General features: G+C 40.0%; 1 protein-coding gene across 4 annotated transcripts in view; it reads left to right on the forward strand.

Moving 5' to 3' along the window:
* Nucleotides 1–27907, forward strand: part of ralyla (RALY RNA binding protein like a) — a 110305-nt gene that overhangs the window by 18750 nt on the left and 63648 nt on the right. For all 4 annotated transcript variants that reach the window (XM_085806088.1, XM_085806087.1, XM_085806086.1 and 1 more), the window contains exons 3-5: nt 24059–24134; nt 26403–26450; nt 27222–27415. In XM_085806088.1, the coding sequence (XP_085662214.1) occupies nt 24059–24134; nt 26403–26450; nt 27222–27415 (318 nt within the window). The remainder of the gene's footprint in view (nt 1–24058; nt 24135–26402; nt 26451–27221; nt 27416–27907) is intronic.

A 27907-nucleotide genomic window follows, 5' to 3' on the forward strand; every position in this document is an offset into this window, starting at 1 on the left:
CTGCGTTTGCCCAGTTTCATGCATTTTTGGCTGTGAAATTACACATGACGGCACTAAAACTGCAAGGATGAGTTGTGTTCACAGTGATTTGCCGTACAATTACATGACTCAAGAGCTATTATTGTATTAATGTAGAGTTTTATGACTCACACTGGTGAAAGTGGGTGCAGTGGAGTGACAGGCTTTAGCCAGCGGCTGTTTATTTTGGCAAAGATTTCTACTGGTAGTAATAATTTTGTACTCACAGACTTGATCGCTGAAACCTGGAAACCCCACAACATTAGTGGGAATAAGCAAAAAATATAAACTGTCAGACAGGTCGTTAAACCCCAACATAAACAAAAAATTAGGGCCAACAGTAAATGTTATTATCTAATCCTGTCTGTGGTTCAGTGTTGAGCCTCAGTCTCTGCTGTAGTTCTGCTCAGACACTTGTGAGGAGGAAGAGGAGGACGAACATGGATTAACCTTCACTCAGAAGCACAGGCGAAAAGAGATTGTTTTACTTCTGCAGTCACATTTTTCTCTCCCTCTGCCAATGTCTTTTTAATATTTCTCCAAACATGTCAAAGTGAGACAATGGATGATCGTTCTTTACAACTCGTTGCCGTCTCTGCGGCTGCTCGTCTTTGTACCTGTCAGGCTTTGGTTTCTTTTGCCCATGCTTCCAGAAATCAGTAAGATGTTGTCCTAAGAAATGGTAACAGCTGCCAGGGTAACTAAAATAAGACCCATGTTTTAATTAAATAGAGCGAAGAAAATAGACCACTCTCATGTCAGCAAACTAAATATGAAGCCGTTGTCATAATAAGATCAGCGTAAAAACTGGATACAAACTTCAAGACACCTTGAAGACACTTTGAAGGTGTAGATTTCAAGAGAGCACCTGGCTAGCTATTGTGTTGAGCTAAGCTAAGATAACAGGCTGCTGGCTCCAATTTGATGCTTTAAGATAGTTCAACATTTTGGCAAATTCACGTATTGCCATAGTCTGTATAGTCATAGCAGTAGGTTCATTACCTTTAATTATCGGTGCATGTTGTTTTGAGATCAGCGGGGCAGAGACGCGAGCTGCTCAGTGAACACAATGGAGGTGAACGGTACAGGTCCTCTGTCCCTCATCAAACTCATCAAATACACAATCCAACAACTCCAAAACGCTCTGGTGGACAAGTTGTGACCTGCACATTCACCACGCTATGAGATAATAATGTAACATTATGTGAGGTGAGTTGTTTTCGAGGCAAATGCAGCCGCTAAGTGATTTCAAAAACACAAGTAGTTCAGAGTATTTGCTTCATGTGTTGTAATGTTAAATCATTTATACATGATTATCTCATAGAGTGGTGAATTTGCAGGTCACAACTTGTCCACCAGAGCGTTTTGGAGTTGTTGGATTGTGTATTTGATGAGTTTGATGAGGGACAGGGGACCTGTACCGTTCACCTCCATTGTGTTCGCTGAGCAGCTCACGTCTCTGCCCCGCGGATCTCAAAACAACATGCACCGATAATTAAAGGTAATGAACCTACTGCTATGACTATAGGGATTATGGCATAGGCGAAATTGCCAAAATGTTGAACTATCCCTTTAACCTACAGAGATGAGAGTTTCTGATCCCAAATTTGCAGCCAGCCAACAATAGACCCTTTTCCTTCACCTGTCACTGTGTTACCTTACACTGAAAAATGAGACATTGAGGCTGCTCATTTGAGTTTTTGCAAAGTTTTTACTAAGAAGAAAAAACGAGCTCCATTCATAAAACACATCACAGAAATACAACCATTGTGAACAAATATTTACATGTGCCATCTGTTTTGTCCTATTTGCATCACTGCATCTACTTAAAGAAGCTCCTCTCATTGTTATGCACACTGACTGAAACCACAACATAACATAGTAACATATCCTAAAAAAACACACAACAGCGGCCCAGTTGTGTTCTTTTAAGGGCCGTCGAGCTGAGAAAATCTCAGGTGCAGAACAAAGGCAGTGAAAGCTAAAACCATTCAGTACACAGCTTCATATAGCAACTGAACTGAGGTCTGCATTCGTAGTGCGACATAGACTGCAGCCCCACATGCCGCTCTTTATAGTGTCCCTGTAAACACTGAGCATCTGTGGACACATGCAGACATAATAAATTCAGTATATTAACAATGCACTGTAAATGTCAGGGGTATACCATAGGTGCCTACAGTAACGTCTGTGCTGTGAGAATCATCTTTTCTGCCTTTATTCTGCTGCCCGTGTGAAATTTAACCCTTACGTCTAATCTTTTAAACATGAACTTTATATTTGATTAGGCTCTGAGACTCCATTGCCAGAGGTAGGAGCACTCTGCACGAGATATGAATTCTTGATAACTCCTCAAACACGTTCCTCTTTTATTAAAATCCAGCGACATGAAGGACGATTGTGTAAAGGTATGACATGTGACGTTGAGGGGAGGGGGGGGTCATGAGGTCATATTCGAACCTGTAATGGCCCGCTTACGCAGCGAGCACGCTTGAGTAGATTTAATAGCTGTGAGATACGGGAGCTCCAGAGATTACTTTACTCAATTTAATTCCTTTGGACATGACCGAGTTGCAGACACAGTGACTTTAAGTAGTTCATGCAAATAAAATGACATTCAATCACATCGGTGGTCGGCCTGAGACAGCAGCTGCTTAGATCCTGAAGAGGACGTGTATGTGTGTGTGTGTGTGCTGGTGGTGATGATGAAGAGCACAGGAGAGGGTTTCATCAACGTTTCACCAGCTCAGCATTTTCTCTACCTACTTCCTGCTTTTGTGGATAAAATCTGCTACGTAGATGTATCGATATCTTCAGGTTCATTTCTTTAAATCAGCGCTTGCTTTGATCATATCTGCTTTGCCGTTACCTTGAGCTCCTAATGTGGAGCAGTTTTCATCTGTGGCTGGCTGCTGTCTGCTTTGGTCTTTGAGTGCCTCTCTGTGGTTGAAATACTTACTGCAGAACAACAATGAGAGAGCCGGCGTTTCTTAAGGTCTTTATGAGGCAGATAAAGCAGATTTCATTCTCTGGTGATGAATTCTTGGTGCTATAAGCCTGTGAATATTCTCATTTGTCCAGGTCATAGTTATCTCAAGGAAATTGAAATCGAACGCAACTGGACTTGGTTATTTGTCTAGGAAGACGTTTCACCCCTCATCCAAGAGTTCATGAACATGAACATGAACTGATGAAGCCTCTTGGATGAGAGGTGAAACGTCTTCCAAGACAAATAACCAAAGTCCAGTTGCGTTCGATTTAAATTTCCTTGAGATATCTTGGTGCTAAGGGTTGAAAACACTTTGTTTCTATGTGTTGTTGGGAAAGGTTTCCACAGTTTTAACCCTTGTGTTTGAAGATCTACTTGTGAAAACCTCAACACAAAACGATTCCTCTCGACGCACGAAAAAAACGATGTTTTTGGCTTTATTTATTTATGCAACTGTCTTTAAATCATGAAGTTTACAAAGTGCTTCACAGAATCAGAGAGTAAGAATTTGGATATAAAATCGATACAGTAATGAAATTTGATTAAAAAGCTATTTTTATACTTAGATTTTACTGTTGCATAACATCTTCAAATTGTAGCTGAAATATTAAACTGGAGCTTTCTCTAGCAGTCTTTTTTTCTTTTTTTTTTTTAGCTTTTGCTTATGTATTCATGAGTTTTCCACCTGCATGAACACTAGATGGTGCTGAGAGAATGGCAGTGAGAGCGACAACATCAAATCTGGGACATGTTGTCCCTCAGCATGTATGATTCATTGACATCCTCAGAAGTCAAATTCATGCAGGGATCGACTGCAGAATATGCAATCACGTTTTTACATTTATGAGTCACTTCATGTCATGAATAATGACATTTTCTGTGAATGTCTTTGGATTTTCTGCAGCACTCCGCAGCAGCTCGCAAACTGATGACACATGGTTTGCTTTGTGTTAAGATATGACAGCGGCTGTGCTCACAGCGGTGTTGATGGAGATGAGGAGTCAAATTAGGTTCAAAATCAACCTGGAGTAACCTTTTGAGCAAAACCCCAAATCACAAGCACACAGAGAATCTTTTGGTTTTTGTGTTGCACCATTTTGTCAAACACTAAGAGATGTCTTTTTAATATTTCTCCAAAGATGTCAAAAGGAGACAATAGTTGAGGCATTTAATTTCAAGTGACAACCCTCGAAGCCATGAATCCTTTATACTGAGCCTCCATCTTTTATGAGATTTTAGTTTCTTGTCTTTTCTTACCAAGAAGCTGGAGGACAATTAAGACGTCATGCGGCACGCGAGACAGCTGCAAACCCCTTGTCAGTGTAATTAGATGGTACAATTGCAAGCTTCATCTATAACAGAGCACAAATGCTGCAACAGCTGGGGAATCAGTAGGCTGCCCCCCCCCCTCAGGGCACTCTGCTTTTTCAATCTGTCTCTTAAGTCCACAGCCTATCCACTTTAAATTAAATTAAAAACAAAGAAAAAAACAAAACACTGAGAGCTGAATGGTGACAGGCCGTGGCAATAAGAAGCTGATTTGCCCTTGCGATGGATGAAAGCCCGTCGTCTGAAGAGTGAGTTAAACAGGATTTTTCTGCAGGTCTCCGTAGAAGAAAAAGCAGGATACATTTTATAAGACAAATCTTGAATCTTAAATGAAAGCCATTGTCTTATGACACTATTGATCAGGTCTGTTTGTTCATCTTCACCAAACAGCAGCAGACAAAGCGAGAGACTTGCTGCAGAACAGAAAGAAGCATTCAACAGCTAAAGGTGAGACATTTCTAGAGGTTAAGAAAGAGCTAAAAGGAGATAAAAGAGATTAAAGGGGGTTTAAAAAAAAATGCTAATGTCGCTTCATGTGTTTGCAGCTTGTGTTGCTGTCTGTAAATACGACTTAATTAGCTTATTGTAGTCTACAAAATCAACACACCTCATATAAAACTCACAACCGCTCCTGTTTAGGGCCGTGATATACTTGCTGCAAACAACCGTCAACGCGAGTGCATCATGGCTGCCATGCGTTACCTGCGTTAATTTGATGCGAGATAGATAGATAGATAGATAGATAGATAGATAGATAGATAGATAGATAGACAGATAGATAGATAGATAGATAGATAGATAGATAGATAGATAGATAGATAGATAGATAGATAGATAGATAAATGTATTGTCTGCCCCAAAGGGTAGCAGAAATGTGTCTTTGACAGGGCTCATCACTTTACATACACTCAATAAAAACACAGTAAGTCAATAAAAACATTTACAAAAAATAAAAAGCACAATAGCAGCAAGTAATTTTGGGTTGTTTAGGCTGAATAATATATTGAATGAACATGGTGACGAGATCAGACCAGATTCACCAGAACTGTCACTATAGTTGGTGACAGATCGTTGGGGCTTTTCACAATTTCCGGGTTATATTTCCGTTGTCTGCCCCAAGTGGAGACCGCCAGTATTGTGCGTTTTGGCTGTGTAGTGCTGCAACAAGTATATGCACAGACACGACGCGACGTGTACGCGTACGTTCGATCAAGCAGCAAGTATATCGGGGCCCTTAGTTGACTTAATCTTACATGGATGTGACAGCATTTGAATTGGGACATGCAATTATGCAGACACATCACACGTATTTAGTGCAAGTGAAATGCTAATTTTAAACTTTAAAAAAAAGAAAAAAAGTAAAATAACCATGTTGGTGCTGCAGTCACAGTGTTATTGAGGACAGTGTTGTTATGCCCTGTAGGAATTTTACATTAATAATTAAAGCTTGAATGATGAGTCAGTTAATTATAAATTAATTAGCACCAATTTTTGGGATCTACATTAATTTTGTTTTGATACATTCATTTTGATTAATGATATTATTAAAAGAAATGCTTAGTTGCAGCCATGTTACTCTCAGATTCCTGCAGTTTTAACTTAACTTCATATCCTCAAACTTATTGTAAAAATACTTAAAAACCTTTTTTTTTTAACAAAATAAAACCTAAACGAGAAGGTGATTTAAAGCAGAAGTAAGCGATCCGGTCGTTTTGGCTAACTTCTTGTCAGCCGATGGAGTTAGCAGCCCCCGCCCTCGTCCCTACGTCACCACATTCACGCGCATCCCTTGGCTGCACACACAGAGAGGACCGCCCCTTTATGCCGTTCTCTCTCCTCATTGGATAAAGGTTGTAGGATACAAGGAAAGTTTTCTCCTCGGCTTACAGCAGAGCAGAGTAACTGACAGACCCGTGTTTCAGACCAAACACTCTATGTAAGTGATTGCCGTCGGAAGATATAACTATTTAAGACTTATATTAACGCAAATATTCCGCTTACTTCTGCTTTAACCTGAAAATTTAAAACGAAAAACATTGATGAGCCCACCCCCCCAGGAGAGGACATGGACACTAAAATGCTGCCTCCGGCCCTGTGCTTCACTTTGAGATCAGTTTTATAGTGACCTCTCCTCTCTGACTTTTTGTTGTGATTTCTTTCTTTGCAATCTGTGCAACCACTGCAAATAAAGGGAGGTTTGTTTTTGTTGGTAGGCTATAACTTGTGTCTCCACTGCTGCTGGTGCTTATATATGGTGGCAGAGAGTTAGAGGAGAGATAGAGGCGAGAGCTCCCCCTGGAATAGTCCGACAAATGGTACAGTCTGAGGCGGCTCGGCTGGTAGAGTCTGGAGGAGGGAGCGCTCCCCGGCAGTCTGTCTAGTTTTAGGAAGGAGAAATCAAGAGAGAGAAACAAGGTGAGAGTGTGTGAGAGAGAGAGACAGAGAAACAAGTCGTGTCGGCCACAGCAGCAGAGCAGCATCTCATCTCCAGTCTGTGTCCCCGCTCGTCATGACCATGTACAAAGGCAGGCGCCGCAACCAGAGATGTGAGTATGAGTATGAGAGAGAGAGAGAAGCGACATCACTGAGGAGTTAAAAATACTGAAGCTCAAGTTCAACACTTCTCACATTTCGCTTCATGCTGTTGTTTTAGGACGGTGGAGGAAAGGGAGAAAGAGAGAGGGGGAAAAAAGCCTGGTGGTTATCTCCATGGTGATTAAAAGTTGATTGATTGATTGAACACTTACACACATTTTTACTATTAAATCGACCGGTTATTTTTAGACTCTTAAATTTACCGAGGAGCTGCCTTGTGTTTGTAGAAGCTGCTGTGTGGTGTGACTGTACTGTACTGTGACTCGCAGTGTTTGGTGGTTTTCTGTTGTCTGTCTGTTACTTGGCTGAAGTCTTTGTCTCCTGCATTGTGCTTCTTTTTTCTCCTCTGCTTAGTGTGTTATTCAGAAAATGCTACCTGATAATTAACCTTCATCAACTGAGCTGCAGCTACTTATGGACTAGAAAATGAATCATCAACTTTATTTTTTTTAAACAGATTAATCATTTTAGTCATTTCCCCCCTCAGTAGTTGTAGCTTCTCACCTGTGAGAGCTTATAATGCTTTTCTTTATGTGCCTTTATTTTGAAGGTGTGAGAGGTTTTGGATTCATGGTCAAATTGAAACTGGTATTTGAAAGCATCACTGTGGCTGTGGTGGCTTAGAGGCATTTTGCACTATTTCAATGATTAATCGACAATTTGTACTTGCAGCCCAGCCAATCATAAAGACTACTCATTGATATTCCAGGTTAATGCAGGAATAATTTAAGTATTCATACATACAGTAAAGCCCTTTGTGGAAGACTAATTTTTCTCCGTGACGTGATCACGTGCAGTAGAGTGCTGCCTGAAGGGCTAAACATGTTTTCTAATCCATTTAAGTGGCTGCAGCTAAAAAAAAAAAAAATCTGATGATCTTCTTGTGAGCTGAAAAGTTGTGTGACGAGAAATCCCTGCAGAGGAGACTGTGAGCAAGGTGCTGCACGTCTCTCCTGGTTGTCTTAACTGTACGTGGAGCTGCTCAGTGGCTGGTTGCACATGGCAGCTCCAAGTGTGTGTGTGCACCTGTGAAGCTGGTGGAAAGACTTCTGCACAGTTAGCATTTCTTTGTAAATGAATAAATTATAATGTTGATGAAATAGAATGAATGTTTTTTTTTTGTCTCTCTTATCTGCTTCACCTTCTCATGTCTTGTTTTGGGTCTTGACCCCCTTTGGCAAATATCAAAATTGTGATCTGTGAATCAGCTAAATGACCACTCGGGCGACTGTTTCAGGTCTGCACTGAAGAGTCTGGCTAACACAAGCCAGATGTGTGATGTGTATCTTGATGGTTTCCAGTTGTAGCTCCCTGCCATGCACGCTGCTCGGTGTTTCCACAGTCGGTCCGTGAATGAGGAGGCAGATGTACGAGTAGTTTGGAGCAGGTGGCAGCTGTCGGTTTGTTTTCCAGCTGCTTGCACAGATTAACGAGCGCGCTGTTAGGTGGAAGTGATGGACCAGCTCCAGGGGTTAAGATGATTCAAAGCGTTGCACTTAAGAGCCACAAACTTACATCATAAGAAAAGATACCAAAACAGGAAAAAAGAGGAAGAGTGCATTAACAACTCAGGAGAGATGAAAGCCTAAATTATCTTTACCTCAGGCTATGGCAATATGCTCATTATTATTTAATGCAAAAACCAACACAAGCCAGTGTTGGGATGAACCAAAGCTGCATCAACATTTTACCTTCTGCCCTGCTGCTGGTTAGTGTCTCCAGATCGAGGGAGCTTCACCTTCCAATAGCTGTATTCCCAGCGCGCCATGCTGACTCCAGCCAAGCTGAAAATTTAGCAATCCCACATCACGTTCTCCTTAATGAGCCATAGCTCAGCAGGTCTAATAAAAAAAATACTTTTATCAGATGCTCAGGAGCTTGGGGACGAGCTGCCAAAATTTATGCACTGCCAACTAACCATTTTCCCCAAGGGGGCGAAAGAGCAAAAGTACAAGGAATTCATTAAGGAAGGATAGGCCGTCAAGTAATTAATCCACGTCCGAGCCATAACAAAAACCGTTGTAGCCTCGAGGTGCTCGTCCTGATTGGAATCAGTCGGGACATGATAGACTTTAGATGGGGGCATGTAGCTCACAGAGGGTTGACACAGTAATTTGAATAGCTGTCAGCGAGGTCTGGAGGCTCCAAGGGTTACGCTCTGCTCCCTGTGTAAATGGTAAATGGTTTCAACCTGCAGTAAATAAGTTTTACATCATCCACACTGAAAATATCTGCATTTTTATTTCAGACTAAACTAAACTTCTCCTTTCACATTTTGAGTCGTTGTTAAATACAAAATCTTTTTTATTTGTATTTATTTATTTTTTTCGATGTTTATTAATCAGTTGTTTGCTCTATAGAATATCAGATAGTTAAAGAAAAATGTACATTACGACCGATTACCCTTATTTTCACTGTCATCGCAATAACAACACGCACAATAAACATCATTAAAGGTCGCCTAAAATGTGATGAGTATGTTTTAGGCGCCATGCATTACACTCATTTCACACTCATACACCTCATACCTGTAACCTTAGCTACACTGAGACGTAACGTAATGTTGCAAACATTTCACCTGAAACGCGTCCACATGGCATTGATTGGCATATTTTTGTAATGTTTGGAGTTTGTTTACAGCGTGCAAGCCATGGATGTATTATGGCAAAGACGGTTTATAAACCAAGACCTTCCATGACGAGTCAGCTTCCTGTATACATGTCACTAGGCTTCTGCACGGCCACGCCCCTTTAGGGAGACCAGAGGCAGCCTGGAGTGTATTGACTCCAATGGGAAAACTGAACACCGATTATGGTCGAGTCTTTCTCCCCACAGTCACTGAAGTAAATTTTGGACTCATTTTTCACAAGCCACATCTCTTCTGAACAGTTTGACACGAAAATGGCGATTTTCAGACGGACACATCAGGAGAAAATCCACTTTGTTCAAGACCTGCCTCTGTCTCTACGACACACTCTCGCGAGATTTGGCACAGATCTCCTAGGCAACGTCAAACAAACGGCCGCGAACTCCCGTGCAAATGATTTAAATTATTTGTCTCATGCTAAATATTACTGTTAGTAGTGTAAATATTTAATGTTATCATAAGAAAATATAAATATCTCACTTTCATCTACCTACAAATTGTATAAATCCACACACACGTTCACAGACGAGGTGGGGTGACGGTTGGCCACGCCCATTTAGAGAGACAGGAAGTGTCACCATTTCTATCATTGGAGCAGCCTCTCATGGAGTATCTTTCCATTTATTAAATATCTTTGGATGTATTATGGTGCCAGCTTTCCACTCTTCCTCTCTTGTTTTTGGTGTAGCCTACATGTATTTGTGTGGCAGCGTTACAGCGCCACTACAGGCCTGGTGTATGTACTACAGCGTATTGAGTTGTTTTCAGAAAGACACGGTTAATATGCACACCTGAATATTTGCTTATTTATCGTAACAAGTCATTATTGTCATTGCGATATTCAACAGTGCCATCACACATCGGACATGTTGTTGATATCGTGAAGGCCTAATGTAGCCAACATCATAATCTGGCTCATGTTTTTAAAATGAAGAGTTCATTTTCAGAAGCAGATAACTTGTTTTTTTTTTTTTTTTTAATTTTCTAAAAAAAAATTTTATCATATTATTTACACCAGGTGATATCAGTCAAACCAAAGTTGAGTGGCTTTGACCAGGGAGATGAGACGTAACAAAACAGACGTATCTCAAAAAAATAAAGCTTTATTGAAAACAACACTATGCAAAGAATAATTCACAAGCGTCAGCTCATTTTTTTTTTCAAAATGGCGTTTATCTGCTTTTGCAAATGAACTCTTCAAATGTAGCTCTGCACCAAGGGGGCAGTTGTCGGTCTGAGAAGTGAAGCTCACTTCCGCGTTCAAAAAACTGCAATCCCCCCGGCTTCCTCTGGGGGCTGGTGTCAGAAAGCAGCATTCTCCATAGACCCCTATGTTAAAGGTGTACAGAAATGGCCGTTTGTCCCGTTTGTCGCGCCGAGTTGTCACGAGCTGCAACACGAGTTTACCCGAGTAAGGAAAATGAATTTGATTGGTCGTTATCGAGCGGGCGGGATATTCAAAGTTTGGGGCGAGCCCGAGCTCCGTGTGTGTGTGCGTGTCTCAGACGTTTGAATGACGGATTACGGATCCAATATCAGTGGCTAGTGAATCGTGTACAGGCTGACGTATAATCCGTGCGCCTGCATTAGCCAATACGAAAAAAAAAAACTACACTAAAATACACACTTTCATCACGGATTTACTCAAAAATAGAATTTTGCACAAAGTTTGGCCTACATCGTCTGATAGATGAGTTATTACACTAATTTTATGACCCAGAGTGGGCTCAAATTCAATTTTCTTTTCTGTACACCTTTAAAATCGCCGATTTTACATCCTCAATAAACATGTTAAAAGCCTGGTGTCAGAACGTTTTTTTGTCTCAATCGATAGTTTCTACCCCTGCACACACTCTGAGGGGGGTGAATTTTTTTTTAACTCTACCGTTTTACTGTTATTAGGTTAAAATTCTGGCCAATTAGGGCACGGAAACGTTGAGTGACAGGTCCGAGCAGCTCCGTGGACAGCTGCTTCGAGGCCAGTGGGCGGGTTCTCAGCCGGCCAATCCAACATGGCGCTGTTCAGGCCGCCATATTTGAGTCACAAGAACGACTCCCCAAAACCAATGGGTGACGTCACGGGTGCTACGTCCATATTTTTTACAGTCTATAGCTGGGTTTCCATCCAAGTCGTATCGAATTTAAAAGTGGATTTTGTGAAAATGCGCAAAAAGCAAAGCGAATTTATGCCCGTTTCCATTCATTAGTGTTTTGCGATTAGGAGGAGTGCACCGTGAGATTACGTCATAAGAGAGCGTGAATGTATCCAACAGTTGACACTCAGCTGACACTCAACATCATGGACAATTTACGTACTTTCCGGACTATAGACGCACCTGTATAATCCGCACCAGCTACATTTTAAAAGAAAATACATATATAGGCCGCACTTGAATATAACTATAATTGAATACACTATTATAAGCTCTGTCCAAACAGATCTGCAGCAAATAATAAATTGCTCACTTCAATCAGGCACGTTTCCTAAACCCCTGAAAGTAGCTGCCATCAAGCCGCTCTTAAAAAAGAGAACATTGGATACTACCATTTTAACCAATTACAGACCCATCTCAAATCTTCCCTTTATAGCCAAGATCATTGAGAAAGTGGTTTTCAATCAACTCAGCAACTTCGTAAACTCCAGTGGACTCTTTGACAAATTTCAATCAGGCTTCCGACCTCACCACAGTACAGAAACAGCTCTTATTAGAGTGTTAAATGACATAAGGTTGAACACTGACTCAGGCAAGGTGTCAGTTCTGGTCATGTTGGATCTCAGTGCTGCGTTTGACACTGTGGATCACAGTATACTGCTGGACAGGTTGGAAACCTGGGCAGGACTCAGCGGGACAGTCCTAAAATGGTTCAGGTCCTACTTAGAGGAACGGAGTTATTTTGTGACCATTGGTAGTTATCAATCCGATCGAGTGGCTATGACGTGTGGAGTTCCTCAGGGGTCAGTCCTTGGACCCCTTCTGTTTAACATGTATATGCTGCCTTTGGGTCAAATTCTACAGAACTCTAATGTCAACTATCATAGTTATGCAGATGACACACAGATATATCTTGCACTGTCTCCAGATGACTGCAGTCCAATAGAGTCATTATGTCACTGTTTAGAGCAAGTCAAAAATTGGATGAGCCAAAATTTCCTTCAGTTAAATCAAGAAAAAACTGAGGTCATTGTTTTTGGAAATAAAGAGAAGAGGGTTGCTGTCAGTAAACACCTTGACTCACTGTCTTTAGAAACTAAAGACCAAGTCCGAAACCTTGGCGTGCTGATAGACTCAGATCTGACCTTCAACAGCCATATCAAATCAGTTACCAAATCAGCCTTTTATCAACTGAAGAACATATCCAGAATTAAGGGTTTTATGTCCCAAACTGATCAGGAGAAGCTGATTCATGCTTTTATCTCCAGTAGACTTGACTACTGTAACGGTCTTCTGACTGGTCTCCCCCAAAAAAGTATCAAACAGCTGCAGCTCATTCAGAACGCTGCAGCTCGAGTTTTAACCAGAACAAAGAGATCAGATCACATCACCCCGGTTCTTAAGACCTTACACTGGCTCCCAGTCAGCTACAGAATAGATTTTAAAGTTCTGCTCCTGGTTTACAAATCACTGAATGGTTTAGGTCCAGAATACATGAATGACATGTTAGTAGAGTATAAACCCAGTAGAGCTCTGAGATCTACTGACTCAGGTCAGATAGTGGAGCTCAGAGTTCAGACCAGACATGGTGAAGCAGCATTTAGCTGTTATGCTGCTCACAAGTGGAACAAACTACCAGCAGAACTGAGATCAGCCCCAACTGTGAGCACTTTTAAATCCAGGTTAAAAACATTTCTCTTTTCATGTGCTTATAGCTGAGAACTTTAAACTTATCTATTTTTTTTCTTTTACTTTTATTTGCTCTTGCTCTTAACTCTGTTTTTAGTGTTTTGTTTGTTTTTATTCTGTCTTATGCTTCTTTTTTTAATGTTTTTGTCTTTATGTAAAGCACATTGAGTTGCCTTGGTATGAAATGCGCTATATAAATAAAGATGCCTTGCCTTGCCTTGCCTTGCCTATAAGCTGCAGGTTTTCATGTTGTAACATGAGATATTTACACAGAAAGACAGTAGGAACTGTGACAGTCCGCTCGCTTTTCCGCTGTTTTGGTTATGCTCCTCTCCTCCATGTGCATCTGTTTACATACGAAGCCGGTGAAAAATCAATAAGTTACATAACGATGTTACGGCGTGTGTTTGTGTAGTCTTAACCGTCATAAACAAAAGATTATGGGTTACGGAGCGCGTTTGTGTTGCGGTGCAGAGAGGAGAGCTGGGAGACCGGGGCGTCGCTGGGTGAAGTCCAGCAGCTTCACCCACAAACTCTGGCTCAATTCGCATAATCTGTTTCCATCACAAAAACTCGCATTTCCTTTATTCGATACGCTGACAAATCCACCTCCTCCAAGCGTATAAACTTTTATGCGCATTTACTGCCTTTATTCGAATTTCTGGCGTTTCCATTCAAGTATTTATGCGCATTTTCACAAAATGCGCATAAGAAAAGGTGGATGGAAACCCAACTTATGGCGTCAGCTCATTTTTTTTCAAAATGGCGTTTATCTGCTTTTGCAAATGAACTCTTCAAATGTAGCTCTGCACGTGTTCAGTTTGCATAAAACCAAAACTACTGCATTTATGACATGTTGCCGAATTGTGATTGGTTGGTTTGTCCTGATTGTCGAGTGTCTGTAGGTTTCCAAAGCCTGACGACTGTTTGTAAACCTACAAAGTTGGGTAAAGCACCTGCACCACTGGGCTAACAGTGTCTCCATGGTAACAAGCAGCGACACCTGCTGCCCACTGGCACCAAAGGACATGAACGTGTGAAATGTGGTTCGTAAAGCAGCAGCAGCAGCGAGCTAGACGGGGAAGAGTTTTCAGAGAACACAGACAGTCACCTGTTACAAATTCACAGCTGTGAGGACTTAATCAGTTTTTTTTTGTGAGTTTGTATGTTTGTTTGTTTGTCCGTGAAAACTGTTGACGAGTCAGCAGAAGTACTGAGCGGCGGCGCCTCATTAAGAAGCCGAACAGCAGCAGAACAGGCCGGCACTGCGGAGAGAGAGAGAGTTTGTGCTAATGTTGAATTTCATGCAATTAACTGGCGAGGGAACGGAGCTGAGCGCTATGATGAGGTTTCTCACTCAGATTTTAGTATGGAAATTGTCTCAGTTCACCCAGAATCCATGACAAATGTAGGATTGTCAAGAACCAGATACAGTACACTTCTCTGCAAAGGATGAATTTAGACATCAGAGGTGAATTGTGACTATTTCTTTTAATTTTCCCTGTGTAACTGACTTCAGACTGTTTATAGATTGAACTCTTAATTTGTAGGAGGTAGGGATGTCACGATAATAGATTTTTTTGGTACGATTATTGTCAGAGAAATAATCACGGTACTACGATTATCACGATTATTATGCATTAAGTAATTTCACAACACTATTAATGTGTAAAATCAAATATAGTTAAAATATACATTAGTAATTATAAAATATTTTAAATATCTATTAATATATAACCAATTATTAATCCGCCAGGTAAAGTGTCATTAAGTGTGTGTCAAGTCATTAATTGTCATCCATACCAAATGTTTAAGTTAATTTAAATCTTTTGTTTTAAATTACAAATGACACTCTAGCATTTAAATTCCTACCAATTCAATGCTACATTAGATAAATGGACCAGAATCTGTGCATTTTCCTTTACTTTGGAGCACATCTGCCGACACGGTTCAGACATAAGCTTTTTTTGGAAAGTGACGGTATCTTTACGATCAATTAATTGTGGCGTTTAATACCGCGATTAATTGTGAAAACAAGTAATTGTGACATCCCTAGTAGGAGGATGATATCTTTATTCATCATCCCATAGTTTTTCATCGTCTTACATAAAAATGCTTAATTGACTTTCCATAATTGCCATGTATCTGTATATCTGTAAATGCATTGTTACTGGGAATAATTACATTGTGAGTCACCGAGATAATGCTGACCTCATGATAATGAGTATACGCACACACTCTAGTGCATACACCACAGATGCACAGTGGCGTCTCGGTGTGTGTGTGTGTGTGTGTGTGTGTGTGTGAGTCTTGGACCTGTCAGTCACCCTGCCCTGTCTGAGGAAAACACGCTCTCAGGTGTAATAAAAACAGGAAGCCGCCTGTGCCCTTGAGCCAAGATCAGAGATTATTCGAGCCTTCCCTGTCAGATTTACAGGGCGAAGGAACACAGCGGAGATTGAATCTGCGACCGCTGTCATGCAGGATGTCTCTTAGTCGCACATTTGTATTCACACAGGTGCCTGCATGATCTCTTAATCAAATACCGCTCACCTGCTCAGGGGATGCGTGCGGCGGCAGAGATGGAGTTTGTTATCTGCCAGAAGTGATGCTTTGCCTGCCAAAAGATTATGTTTAGGCATTAGTTCAGGGAGGAAATGTACCGCCTCTTACTTCCCAATTATTCCCATTACACGTTTCCATAGAGCCACGGATTAAGGCGGACGGGGTTAAAAGGCCGGGTTGCTAGACCCCAGTTGAGGGGAAACTTCCTAATACTCGATCATTCACCTTGTGCATGGCTAAATAGAAGCAGCACAAAGGCTATTCGCTTATTTATCTGCTTTTTCCTTTTCAAATCAAGCCCATCACAGAGGACTTCAAGTTGTGTGTGTGTGTGTGTGTGTGCGCCATGACTCTGTCTGTGCACTGTCCAGCTATAATGACTCTACACAACCAGACAAAGGGCTCAAGGGCCGGCTGAGCTGAGGCGTCTATATCTAACTAAACTAAAATAGACACACACACACAGGCAGTAACACGGCAGCACACACACAGGTAATTGAGCAGAGCTTCATTAATATGAATGAAGACAAACTGAGAGCGCCCTGAGGTGGCCGTGATTGTATTCTTGCAGTGAGGATGGATGAAACTGTTGGTGAACTCTGCCACATCCTCTCCGTTAAGAGATGCTCAGTTAGAATAAAGCCTGAGATTGATGCTTTCATCTTGTACACAGATGAGGGGAGACAGTGGAAAAGCCTCCTTTGACCTCTGAGACTGTGATTTTAAAGCTACTCTAGACTAGACTGTGCAGGAATAAGCCACAAAACCCTGTGAGAAGGTTTTATAGCACTCTGTTTCAGAGAAGTCCTGCTTATCCCTGGAAGAAATGTCTGAAAGTAATGTCACTACATGAATAAAAGATATTTCTCTACTATCAATATATATCACCATATAGCAAATACCGGCTCTCTAAATCTCATTTTAAAACCCATGTTTTATTTTTAAAGGGCTATTAAGCTTCTTTGTCCCAATTTATTTGTTATTTTTCAACATTTTTTCCTTCACTTGCATATGAATATTTACTAAAATGGTTTTATTGTTGCATTCCTTGTATGTGTAAAGCAGTGCTTCATAAACCAAGTTTTGGAAAAAAAAGAAAAGAAAACTCAGTAAAGTTTTGCCTATTGATTGAAATGGAAAACCTTAAAGCTCACGTTATTAATATCATTATCCTTACAATCCTCTGGGTTTCACTGATCAATATGGTTATAAGAGCAGTTGATTAAATGTCTGTGTGAAACAGATAGCTAATGATGATAAACCCACAGAGAGCTGTCAGAACTCTGTAAAGTGTTTCAGCTTTTATCTCACTGTTTTGTATAGTTTTTTCGGACAATAAACTTTCTTCTCCCCAACACTGTTTCCACTGCAGGCAGCAATTTATCAATTAAAAAGCTCTTTTAAAAAAACCCTGTCCTGTGCACTTCATATTCAAAGAGCTGACAGAGTGAATATACTTTATAGCACAGTGGCAGCTTGGTGGAGACAAAACAGATAAAAGTGAGCAAATATCAGACTTATTTACTATATTGTTAGCAAACACGTCGGCTAGGCCTGTCATAATTATTACATAATTGCCTGATCGCAGTTCTTTGAACTGACTAGCAATTATTTTCTATAATCGTTAAAATCGTTTCCATTCACCCGTATAAAAACAGCTGGATGAAACTAAAAGAGATGTCATATTTCCATCACTATTTCCTCATCATTTCCCACTGTTTGAGGTTTGACTGGTGCATTTCTAGTGACATCCCATTGTTCAACACTCAAAAGCTGATGTTATTTTTTAAAGTTGATAAGATAAGATAGTATTGATATATTCCTTTAAAAGTCCCATAGTGAGGAAATTCACAGTGTTACGAGAAATATGATGAAATAAGACAGAAAGACGCGCTTTATTTCCTTTGTATAAAAACAGTGAAACTTCAGTGATCTCCAATAGGTGCCTCCAACAAAAAAGAACAAACCAATACACATGCAATCGCCGTCACAATTTAAAAAAGAAAAATAAAGTGACAGTTTACAGTGTATGGGTCTGGTGGTTTGTGCTCTTATAGGCTAGAATAAGATAAATATTTTAATAATATGTGCAATTGACATTAAATCTAATAAAACAATAGTATGATATGATATTATACTAAGATATTATTATAACATTACAGTCTAATAGCCTAATGCTTTTTAGTATTATAATGAATTTTCTGTCCCTACAGTAAAGCACAGATGTTGCCAAATTTACCAGGACTTTATTAAACATTATAACTCATGTAACTTGTTTAACCTCTGAGTTACAGCAAGAGGAAATCTGCTGCCTACAACCTTATTCTTACCGTGCAAGTAAAGACTGAGACGAATATTCAACTCTGGAATAATAGCCGCCTGATAATCATACTCAATAATTTGCTCATTAAACTTTCAAGATTAGCTATTTCTGATCCACTTTCATCCACATGTCATATTAGTACATTAGTTCATTATTTTGTAGTTTTTCTTCCTCGCTTGCTATCTACTCCAGCCTATCTGCCTGTCTGGAACAAATCTTCACAACAATATTAATGTCTCCACTGATTCCATGTAAAAAAAAAAAAAAAGTAGATATATAGACATAATAATCTGCTCTGGGTGCTGATGACCTGTAAAAACCAAACTGCCATCTTCCAATTCTATTATCTCCCATACTCATCGTAATAATCTTTGTCTATCTTATCTCTGCCTTTCTCCCTTCTGTTAAAACCCCCAGTTGTTACTCCCTCAGCTCATATATAGTCTTGTTTTGTTACACTGTTCCTACATCGAAGCACCAGCCAGGACCCAGTAAATATTTTATTGGTACCTAATTTATACAACTAAATTACACTGTAAATCTCTGGCTGCGTTGTAAAGAGTTTTATTTATGTCAATATGATTGTTTCCACTGAAGCGCACATAAAACACTGCTTCTTTCTTATAGTGCATAAACTTATAGTCAGTGGAGCCGTGCCAGTAAAAACGTAACCTTCTTATTGGCACAGAGTATTCAGGTGTTAAGTGCAAACGCACCTTGAGAACATCTTCTCATAGCAGCACATTTGGCTGCAGCTCTAACATTTTAACCAGCGTTGAAGAAGAACGGCCTCTTGGGAGTCAAAGAGGACGCCCGGCGGTTTTTACACCGTCAGCGCCGGCCTTTTATGTATAGTCTGTGAATTTGTCTGGATGTTATGTTATTCTGCCGCGGCCATCTCGCTCATAACGGCTTCAACATAAAGTCGCTTTTTATATTCCCTCTCAGTGCAATGCTGCATACAGTTTACAGTATCAATCAAGTCCTAAGTGGCTATTGCTTAGCAACACAATCTCTATCTCCTCTATCTCCAGGCTCAACTTTTTTTTTCTCTCTCTACGGATACACACTCGGTTTCTGCGAACACACGCACACACACACACACACACGCATACATACTCAAGCCATTTTTGTATATGATTAGTATAATGACTGTAATTAATCAGATGCTCAGTGTGTGTCTGTCGGGGGGGTTGTGCGGGGTTGGGTGGCGTCGTGAGGTGGCGGCGTTCATTTTACTTTGCTTTTTAGTGCTGGGCTCTCTCTTTAATGACCTTAGCGGGGGGACCAGAGGAGAGCAGACGACGTTACAGCCTGAACTATTCCTCACATCTTCCTGCAGCCTAATGATAATGATACAGCGAGTCCCCGTGCACCTGAGACCGGCTGATACATCCCCAATCCATTAGTCCATTAGGGAGAGTGAGGAGGGAAAAGAGGGAATAAAGAGGATGAGAGAGAGAGAGAGAAAGAGCAGCACCACGGGTGACCTGCAGACAATATGTTGAAATGTGCAGCAGCTCCAGTGTGTGTGTGTGTGTATTTGTCTGTGTGAGCCAGATGTGTGAAAACAGAAACAAAGAAAAGCAGTGATGTTGTTTACTCGAGTCTGTGTGATATTTTGCATTTTTTTTAATCGAGCTCTCTGCATTAACATCATTCATTCGCTGCTCAGGATTTCATTATCAGCCACTGCGACGCCTTCAGCAAATTGACTCAACTTCAGCTCCTGTCATGACATTTGCCACAGTTTGTGATCCCCAGGGCGGTTGATGCAAAGCTGATGTTTTATCTGTGCAACTTTTTTTGAAGCTATGAAGAGGTGACTCATCCACCACACAGGGATCTCTCCTGCTTTTGTCGGAGCGAGCCCGCCTTCGTGTGTGTGTGTATGTGTGTGTGTATATGTGTGTGTGTGTGCAAAGACGGTGTTTGATATTTGTTTGTGTTTTTGTGTATGACCTTGAGCGGCACTCAAGGCTGATTTGAGCTGAGTTTGAGCAGCAGCAGTCACAACAAGCCGACAGACTAAACCCAGTGATACCAGCCCCGGTTTAACGCATAAGGGCTCTTGGCAGGCGGAAGAGGCTGTCAGTCAGCACAAGAGCCACGAGGTGTGTGCAGATGAGTCACACAAGTCCACTTATGCATGTGAAGGGGATTTTATTTTTACTTTTTTTAAACTTTTGTTTGTCTACTGGGTGAAAAGCTATGGCCCTCGAAGTTCTGTTTTGCGCAATGACTCGTTTGTCTCAAGGCTCTTAAGATCTTTACAAAGTTTTCTGCCTCTCTGCTGCTTTGTCTCATCGAGGGCCACGATGGACTAGAGTGAACTCACTAAATAAATCAATGCTTTCTACCTCAATCCACCTGGCTAGTTTCATCACACAGAGCCCTGCAGGTGCTTAGACAGGCCCGACTAACAAATACTTCCATCAAGAGTCGGTTTTGTTTGTTAGACTTTTGATTAATTGCTACATGAATTGCAGGCTTAAGTAACCAGACCTTAAAAGTTATTTTTTTTGTCTGAGTCGTTATCAACAATATTAAACACAGCAGCTCCTCACATTTGACACGTTGTATCTAGAAGACTTTAAATAACATCACTCATTTATCTAATGTCTTAATAATTTCAGTGACATAGCACATCTGCAAAGTAATTCTTCAACAGAATCATTAATCGATGAATATATCATTTTGTCTGACAAGCACTGAATTAATTTGAATCATCCAAAATGATTTTTGCATTGATCAAATAATAAATCTAACTAACTCTAACTTTATAGCACTTTTGTGACCAGACTCTAAAGTTTCTTCACATAAAGAGGTCAGCTGAGGAAGTGACACCAAATATAAACTTAAGCAGCAATAAAGAGAGAAAAATTAATTTATTACTCCTGCATGCACCATCAGCAATTTATGGTCACTAATTTATAACATTTATCATACAGCATAACATATATTAGATTAGATTAGATTAGAATTAGATTCTTTTTTCTCAGAATTGGCTCAATAATACAAGAGCATGCATATTTGACCATAACAGGTTAAAAAACTTATTTCGGCCACTAAACTAAATCAGATCATACTGTATTTCTAATCCCATGCCATTAATTCAAGCAACAATAATCGCAGTGCAGCAGAAAATATATGCATATTGAGTAACGTGGATTTTTACATGTTTAGACAAAAGATGCACACAAAATGTGAATGTGAATATTACTGCGGGAAACCCAGAGTCCTAAGAGAAAAGCAAATAAAATGCAATTATTTTCTATGGAAACTTTAAAAGTCAGTTCACATCAAGCACAGGTGAAATTTATAGACAAGCATGCAGGTCAAAACATACACTATCGGCAAAGGGAATCAAGTAACAATCGCTTATTGATTCAATGCAAGCTACAAAAGTTATATACTGTAATTCTCTCTGATCGTCCAGGAAACTTTTAGTTTTTTAGTTTTTTAGTTTTACCAATACATGATGCAACTGTTTCTAGACGCCAGCATCATTTTTTCAGTTCCTTATATCATTTTTGTTTTTGGCTTAAACGAGTTTCTGAAAGATGTTGTTTGTTCGTTTTTGGTTTTATGTGGAAGTAGCACATTCATCTCTTACGTACATTTTGTTCGTTATATGTCACAGCGTCGTCCATCATCATTGATCATATTGAACTTTATTATCCGTCAAAAAAAACCCACATCTGTCAGAACAGAACAGACTGTCTCAACTCTACTGTCTATTCAGTGAAAATGCATTTGTGCTTCAAAGGCTGACTTTGTGTCCTTTGGGCATTGGGCATCAAGATAAAAACCACTTTGCTCATGTTTTTTCTTTGATATCACAGTGAATGCCCATTGAATGTAATTTCTTTTTAAATATTATGGTTGAAAACATTTTGCTCGGTGCGGTTTGGGTAATTAAAAGCACCACTGGCAACTTTGTTTTTCTAAGAACTGCTTTTTTTGTCATGATTTCAAAATTATCATGTTGTGTTTTACATTTTTAGGGATTTTTAACGGTGTAGGGAGTTTTGTTGAAGCAGTTGGAAACACGGTTGTGGGTGCCATGCAAATTATTCTTCTGTGTAGTATATTATGGTTGCTGTTAGGGTAATTGTATGGTAAGAAATTCTGCCTCTGCCTCTGCCTCTTCTCTCCCATTGTTCAAAAGACACCTTGAGGAAACACCGACTGTCTGTGAATCTGCAGGGTTTAACAGCACAGATTTCAGCCCTGTGTAGAGGAATGCTGGAAAAGTTTCCCACATGAAATCCATTTCTCAAAGATGGAAAAAGAAATCCATCTCTTCAGCTAAGAGGTGAAAATCATAGGAGAAGTGATTTAGTTGGAATCAGCCCTCCAGCCTTTGCCAGCGATGCTCTTTCTCTAATCTCACCTTGCACTCTTTTTCCCCTCAAAAGAAAATCCTCTAATTAGCTGTTTGGATACTGCGAGCTGCTTAGTGTGGTTTTTATGTGTCGCTTTTGTCTGAAAAATATCAAAGTGGTTACATTGAGCTTAATGCTTTTACTTCTGATGGAGGACAACATGTTCCTGTTTTGGTGTAGTCTGTTGAAAAGTGGTGGTCAGGCCACAAAGAAGTTTGTTCTCAGTTTCTAAAGAGGAGCTGTTGTGGAGATTTTGACAACAGGAACATCTGTGTTGGAGTAATGTGTGGAAAATGTGGTGTTGCGCCAGTTCCACTTAAAAGGAACCAGTTCAAAGTTCATTTCATAGAAATAAAAATTAGCTAATTCACAATTGTTCGTCTTCTTGGCTGCTACTCTTTTTCAATAAAACGTCCTTTGACCATCCATCACTACCCCCAAAGCACTGACTCTCCCAAACTAAATGAATTATTCTACCCTTGAAGAAGCAGACACGAATTGCATGTAACATTAAAAAAGAAAAGAAAAGATGTAGCCTATATGGTAGGCTATGTATGATATGTTGAGATATTACTATTATTCTATGTGCTGCTGGAAGTGGAATAAAACAACATGCAGTGAAGGTAGCTATATTGTATATGGAAAAACCTCTCGGGCACAATTAGCATAAAAACATGTTTTTTTTCTGTCAAACAAACTGTCTTCAGCAACAATACATGTTTTCTGTACCGCCAGCAAACACATTATTGCTGCTGGGTCGTGCCTATGATGAAGACATCATGCCGTATCACTGGCATCCAGAGTGAACGCTGCTCACATTCACATTCACATTCATGAACTGATCCATTCAGTGAGCTCGGTTGTTGACAACACTCAGAAGAGGGCACTGTATTTTTTTTATTTATTTTTTATTATTGCTACAATGCTCAGTTTACAGACTGAAATGCTCATCTTTAGGAATATTTTTCAAAACATTGGATGTATGAAAGAACATGAATTTGCTGTGGAATAATTTTTTTGGATTAATCGCTTTGTCTATTGTTTAAGATATCAGGAATTAGTGAAATTTTCTAAGGTCCAAGGTCAAGTCTTGCTTAATTCTTCTGAGCAGCGGTCCAAAATAATGTCATGGCCATTTAGAAAGAGAAGCACTGGGGAGAGCTGCACTTGTTAAAAATGACTTCACTGGAAAGAGCTGGCCACTAATTATCAGTTAATCATTGTTAACAGCCAAGTTGAAGGTCACCCCAGAAATGACATCTTCATTATTTCATGATGATATTTTCAAAAAGTGCAAATTTTATTGCTGTTGTGAACATTTCTGCATCATTATCGTAACATTGACACTCATTTTATTTCCAGACATCAACATGGCAGGAGAGCCCAAACCGTACAGGCCTAAGATGGTCTCCAAGAGGCCTCTCTCATCACTGTACAGGTCCGTGTCAAATGTCTTATTATTTCTCTGTATCAGCTGGATGTCGCTTTGCTGACCTACTTTTCTCGCTGTACCTTCTGCTGTCTGTGAAATATGTGCTCAGGATCCTCGCTGGCAGGCCAGGTGGAGCACCAGCCAGAATCCTTTTTGGAGCGAGCGATGAAAATGTCGTGTGACAGACAGTAGCTACCAATAGCTTACCAAAACAAAAACATAAAGGCTGTTTATTTCGTATTTTAATGAACAGTTGAACATTATGGGAAATTCACACATTTGCTTTCTTGATGCTAAGAATTAGCCGAGAAGATGAATATGCGGGTTATCCAGCTATAGCTAAACCATCAGCTGGGGAACATCTAACCTGCTAAATAGCCTTGCCTCTTTGTCTCTGCCTTCCAGCACCTCTTCAGTTCAGAAATGAACATGTTTAAAAAAACGTATGTAAAAACCAAAGTAGTCTACTTGCCAACAATGAGTACCCGGAAATGTTGAGTACCCCAAAGTTTTATGTTAGAAATAGATAGTATGGGTCCCCAGTATTCAGAAACTGCCGGATGCTAACTTATATATATTGGGCAATTAGCATAATTGACATAATTAGCATAAAGTAGCATAATTGCCTATATGGGCAATATTTCAACAAAATTGACTTGGCTGATCTGGGCAATATTGGAGTGGTTTTAGGGGTTATTGATGATGCTGAATTAGGGTTGTTCGGTATACCGGTACTAGAGTGGTACCGGGGTACTGACGCATTTAAAACGGTACCATACTGCACTTAGATGGGACCGGTACTTTCATTTTGCGCCGCCGGCAGCGGTGACGTCGCCGCGTGAAGTCGCCGCATTGTAATTTGAGCCGCAGCGAGCGAGTGAAACGAAGCAAGGTGCTGTTTTTATTACCGTTACAGCGCCACCTGTCCACGTGCCTGTGTTTATGTGTGTGTGTGTGCCCGCGCGCGAGAGAGACGGCTGCCACAGACTCGTTAATTAATGCAAACACTGCTACGTTTCGTTTGTACCGCGGATCACCACTGGCATGCATAGTCTCTCTCTCTCTCTCTCTCTCTTTCTGTGAGTGAGTGAGCACAGCGAAGGAGCGCGACGCGGAGGGGGGGGGGGGGGGCGGGGGCGGCAGAATTAACGTATGGGAAACAATAAGTGTGTGTGTTTTAGTAACATGAACGTTTGTGTTTCAAACTACTGATAACAATTTCTCCCAAAAATAATAACTGGTCAAAATAACAAAAAAGATGCAGTGTTTTCAGACCTCAAATAATGCAAAGAAAACAAGTTGATATTCATTTTTAAACAGGCCACTAATATTTTAATTTAGGAAGAGTTCAGATTAATATAGATGGACATTTAATCCTGCAGCAGCAGTAACTGTTTACTGATTTACTGATTATTTACTGATGCATATGTTATAGTTCTAAGATTTTCTATTAAAATAAAGCCAATAATGACATTTGTTGTGTTCTCTTTTTATTTGGAAAAGTACCGAAAAGTATCGAAAAGTATCGAAAAACATGTTGGTACCGATACCGGTACCAACATGTTGGTATCGTGACAACACTATGCTGAATCAATTTCTGACATTTTCAAAATTCAAAATGGCTGTCTAAACCGGAAGTGACCAGATTTTGAAATCCATCAAAATCGGCCCACTGGCGGTTCAAATCTGGTCACTTCCGGTTTAGACAGCCATTTTGAATTTTGAAAATGTCAGAAATGGATTCAGCAGAAAGTTGATCCGATATCCTCCACGGAGTATGAACCCCTGCCCTCAGGGAAATGTTACAGAGTACTGCCCCAATGTAGGGTTAAACAGTTTAAAAATGAATTTATACCTAGGCTACATCAATAATAAAGATTTTGAATAATGTTACTACAGGGTTGTGCAATATTATCAGTTTTCCGTGGTGTTTGGTGCTGAATAATGTGCAATATATAGAATAGTTTTAGTTGTGTCTTAGTTTTCTTAGTGTAGCCTATTTTAGTAGGCTAGGGTTTTATTCTTAGCTGGTTCTCATATCATGGAGACGGTGATGTTCAGCAGCTGAGTCTAAAATCAATTTCCCTGGGGGGGATAATAAAGTATTCTGTTTCTGAGATCACTCAGCTTAGATGTATGTATAGGTATCGCATATATTTTGATTATCACTTAGTCTTCTGGCAGGTTTTTTGTTTATTCTCTGGTAATACATACAAAAAAACATATTGCATAATTTTAATACTGCAACATTAATAATGTCTTTGATGTTCACAGTGGCTACGAGTTTGACTATGACTACTACAGAGATGATTTCTACAGCAGGTATGTAAATAGTAAGGACAAATAAAAGTAGCAGCCAGACTGTACTTCTATCTTTTTGCTTTGTTTTAACCTTTCATATCATTTTATCACATCATTTCATAATCCCATTTCTCCGGATTTTTTGCCCTTCACTGTAAACCCTCCATTCTCCCCATTTTCCAAGACAGCTACTCAGATGAAGATGAGTTTTTAGCAGAATAGCCCCATTTCCATCTGAGGCAAAGTAACTACATTATCATAGGCATAATGAATGTCATATTGGGGAGGTTTTTATTCCTCTCCATTGGGCTTTCTAATGATGCTTTTATCCGCATAGGCGAGTACTGAATGTCAGATAGTCCCCCGGCTGGTCATTTGCGTTGGCAAGGCAAAGAATGCATCTTCCCTCTGACATTTTCATTGGTTTGTTTACTTCCTCTGCTTTGCAATATTCCAGAGAGTCAAATCCTTTAGCTTTGAGTCATTATTGCTATTTTAGCAATTTGATATGTCATAGGCAACAGGGAACAGGATTTGATCGAACGGTTGTGGCATTGTTCAATATGTACAACCATCTTTTGCAGCATGTCTATTAGGAGCTTTGTAAGCCCTTCTTGTATCTTGTAAAACAACGTCTTTACACCACAGAAATGACTGAAAACAACCAGCAACTCAATGACGCATTTTGCTGTTTGGTTTTCTCTCCCTTTCTTTTAAAAACCAGTTTCTACACTGTAATATCTTTCTATTGTTGCTGGGATTGCTACAACTTTATTTTTCATGTGTCTTCAGACTCTTTGAGTACCACGGGCGTGTGGTGCCTCCGACCCGGGCTGTGATCCCCATCAAACGTTCGCGACTAGTTGTCCCGTCTACGCGCAGAGCCAAATCTTCTTTTCCAGTCAGGGCTTGTTCTTCCTCCTCTTCCTCCTCTTCATCCTCCTCTCGAGCGCTCAATGCCGGTTCCTCCATCACAGGACCTAAATGTATGTTCCCTTTGCCCCTTTTTTCCCCCCCATTTCACATTTCTACTACTGTATATGAAGAACATGATCATTTTCATTTCTGTATAATTGACAATTATTGTCTCATCAGAGTGAAAACGCTCATTTGACTAACCAACAGTCTAAAACCTGAAGATATAAAGTTATATTAGAAAAAGAAAATAACTTATGTACTGTATCGTATTTCTATGTGAAAGAATCTTTAATTTATTCCTGATTGTTTTTTCCCCTGAGCCTTTCAACTTCAAGCTTCATATGTAGTAGCTTAATTTGCCAGTTGGCTATATTGATCTATTGATTGGTCAGAATGAATGAAGGGAGCAAACTCAAAAATGTGTCAGAGAGAACGAAGGAAAGCAGTGAATCTTGATATTAAGACGTAGGTACAAATGATTTCTTTTTGACATTTTGGCATTTAATCAATAATTACTCCTCATTAATTTTCCGTCGTATAGCTAATCGACTGATTGCTTC

Source organism: Trachurus japonicus, chromosome 17 (assembly GCF_045865225.1).
Source record: "Trachurus japonicus isolate A0001 chromosome 17, Traja_1.0".
NCBI lineage: Eukaryota > Metazoa > Chordata > Actinopteri > Carangiformes > Carangidae > Trachurus > Trachurus japonicus.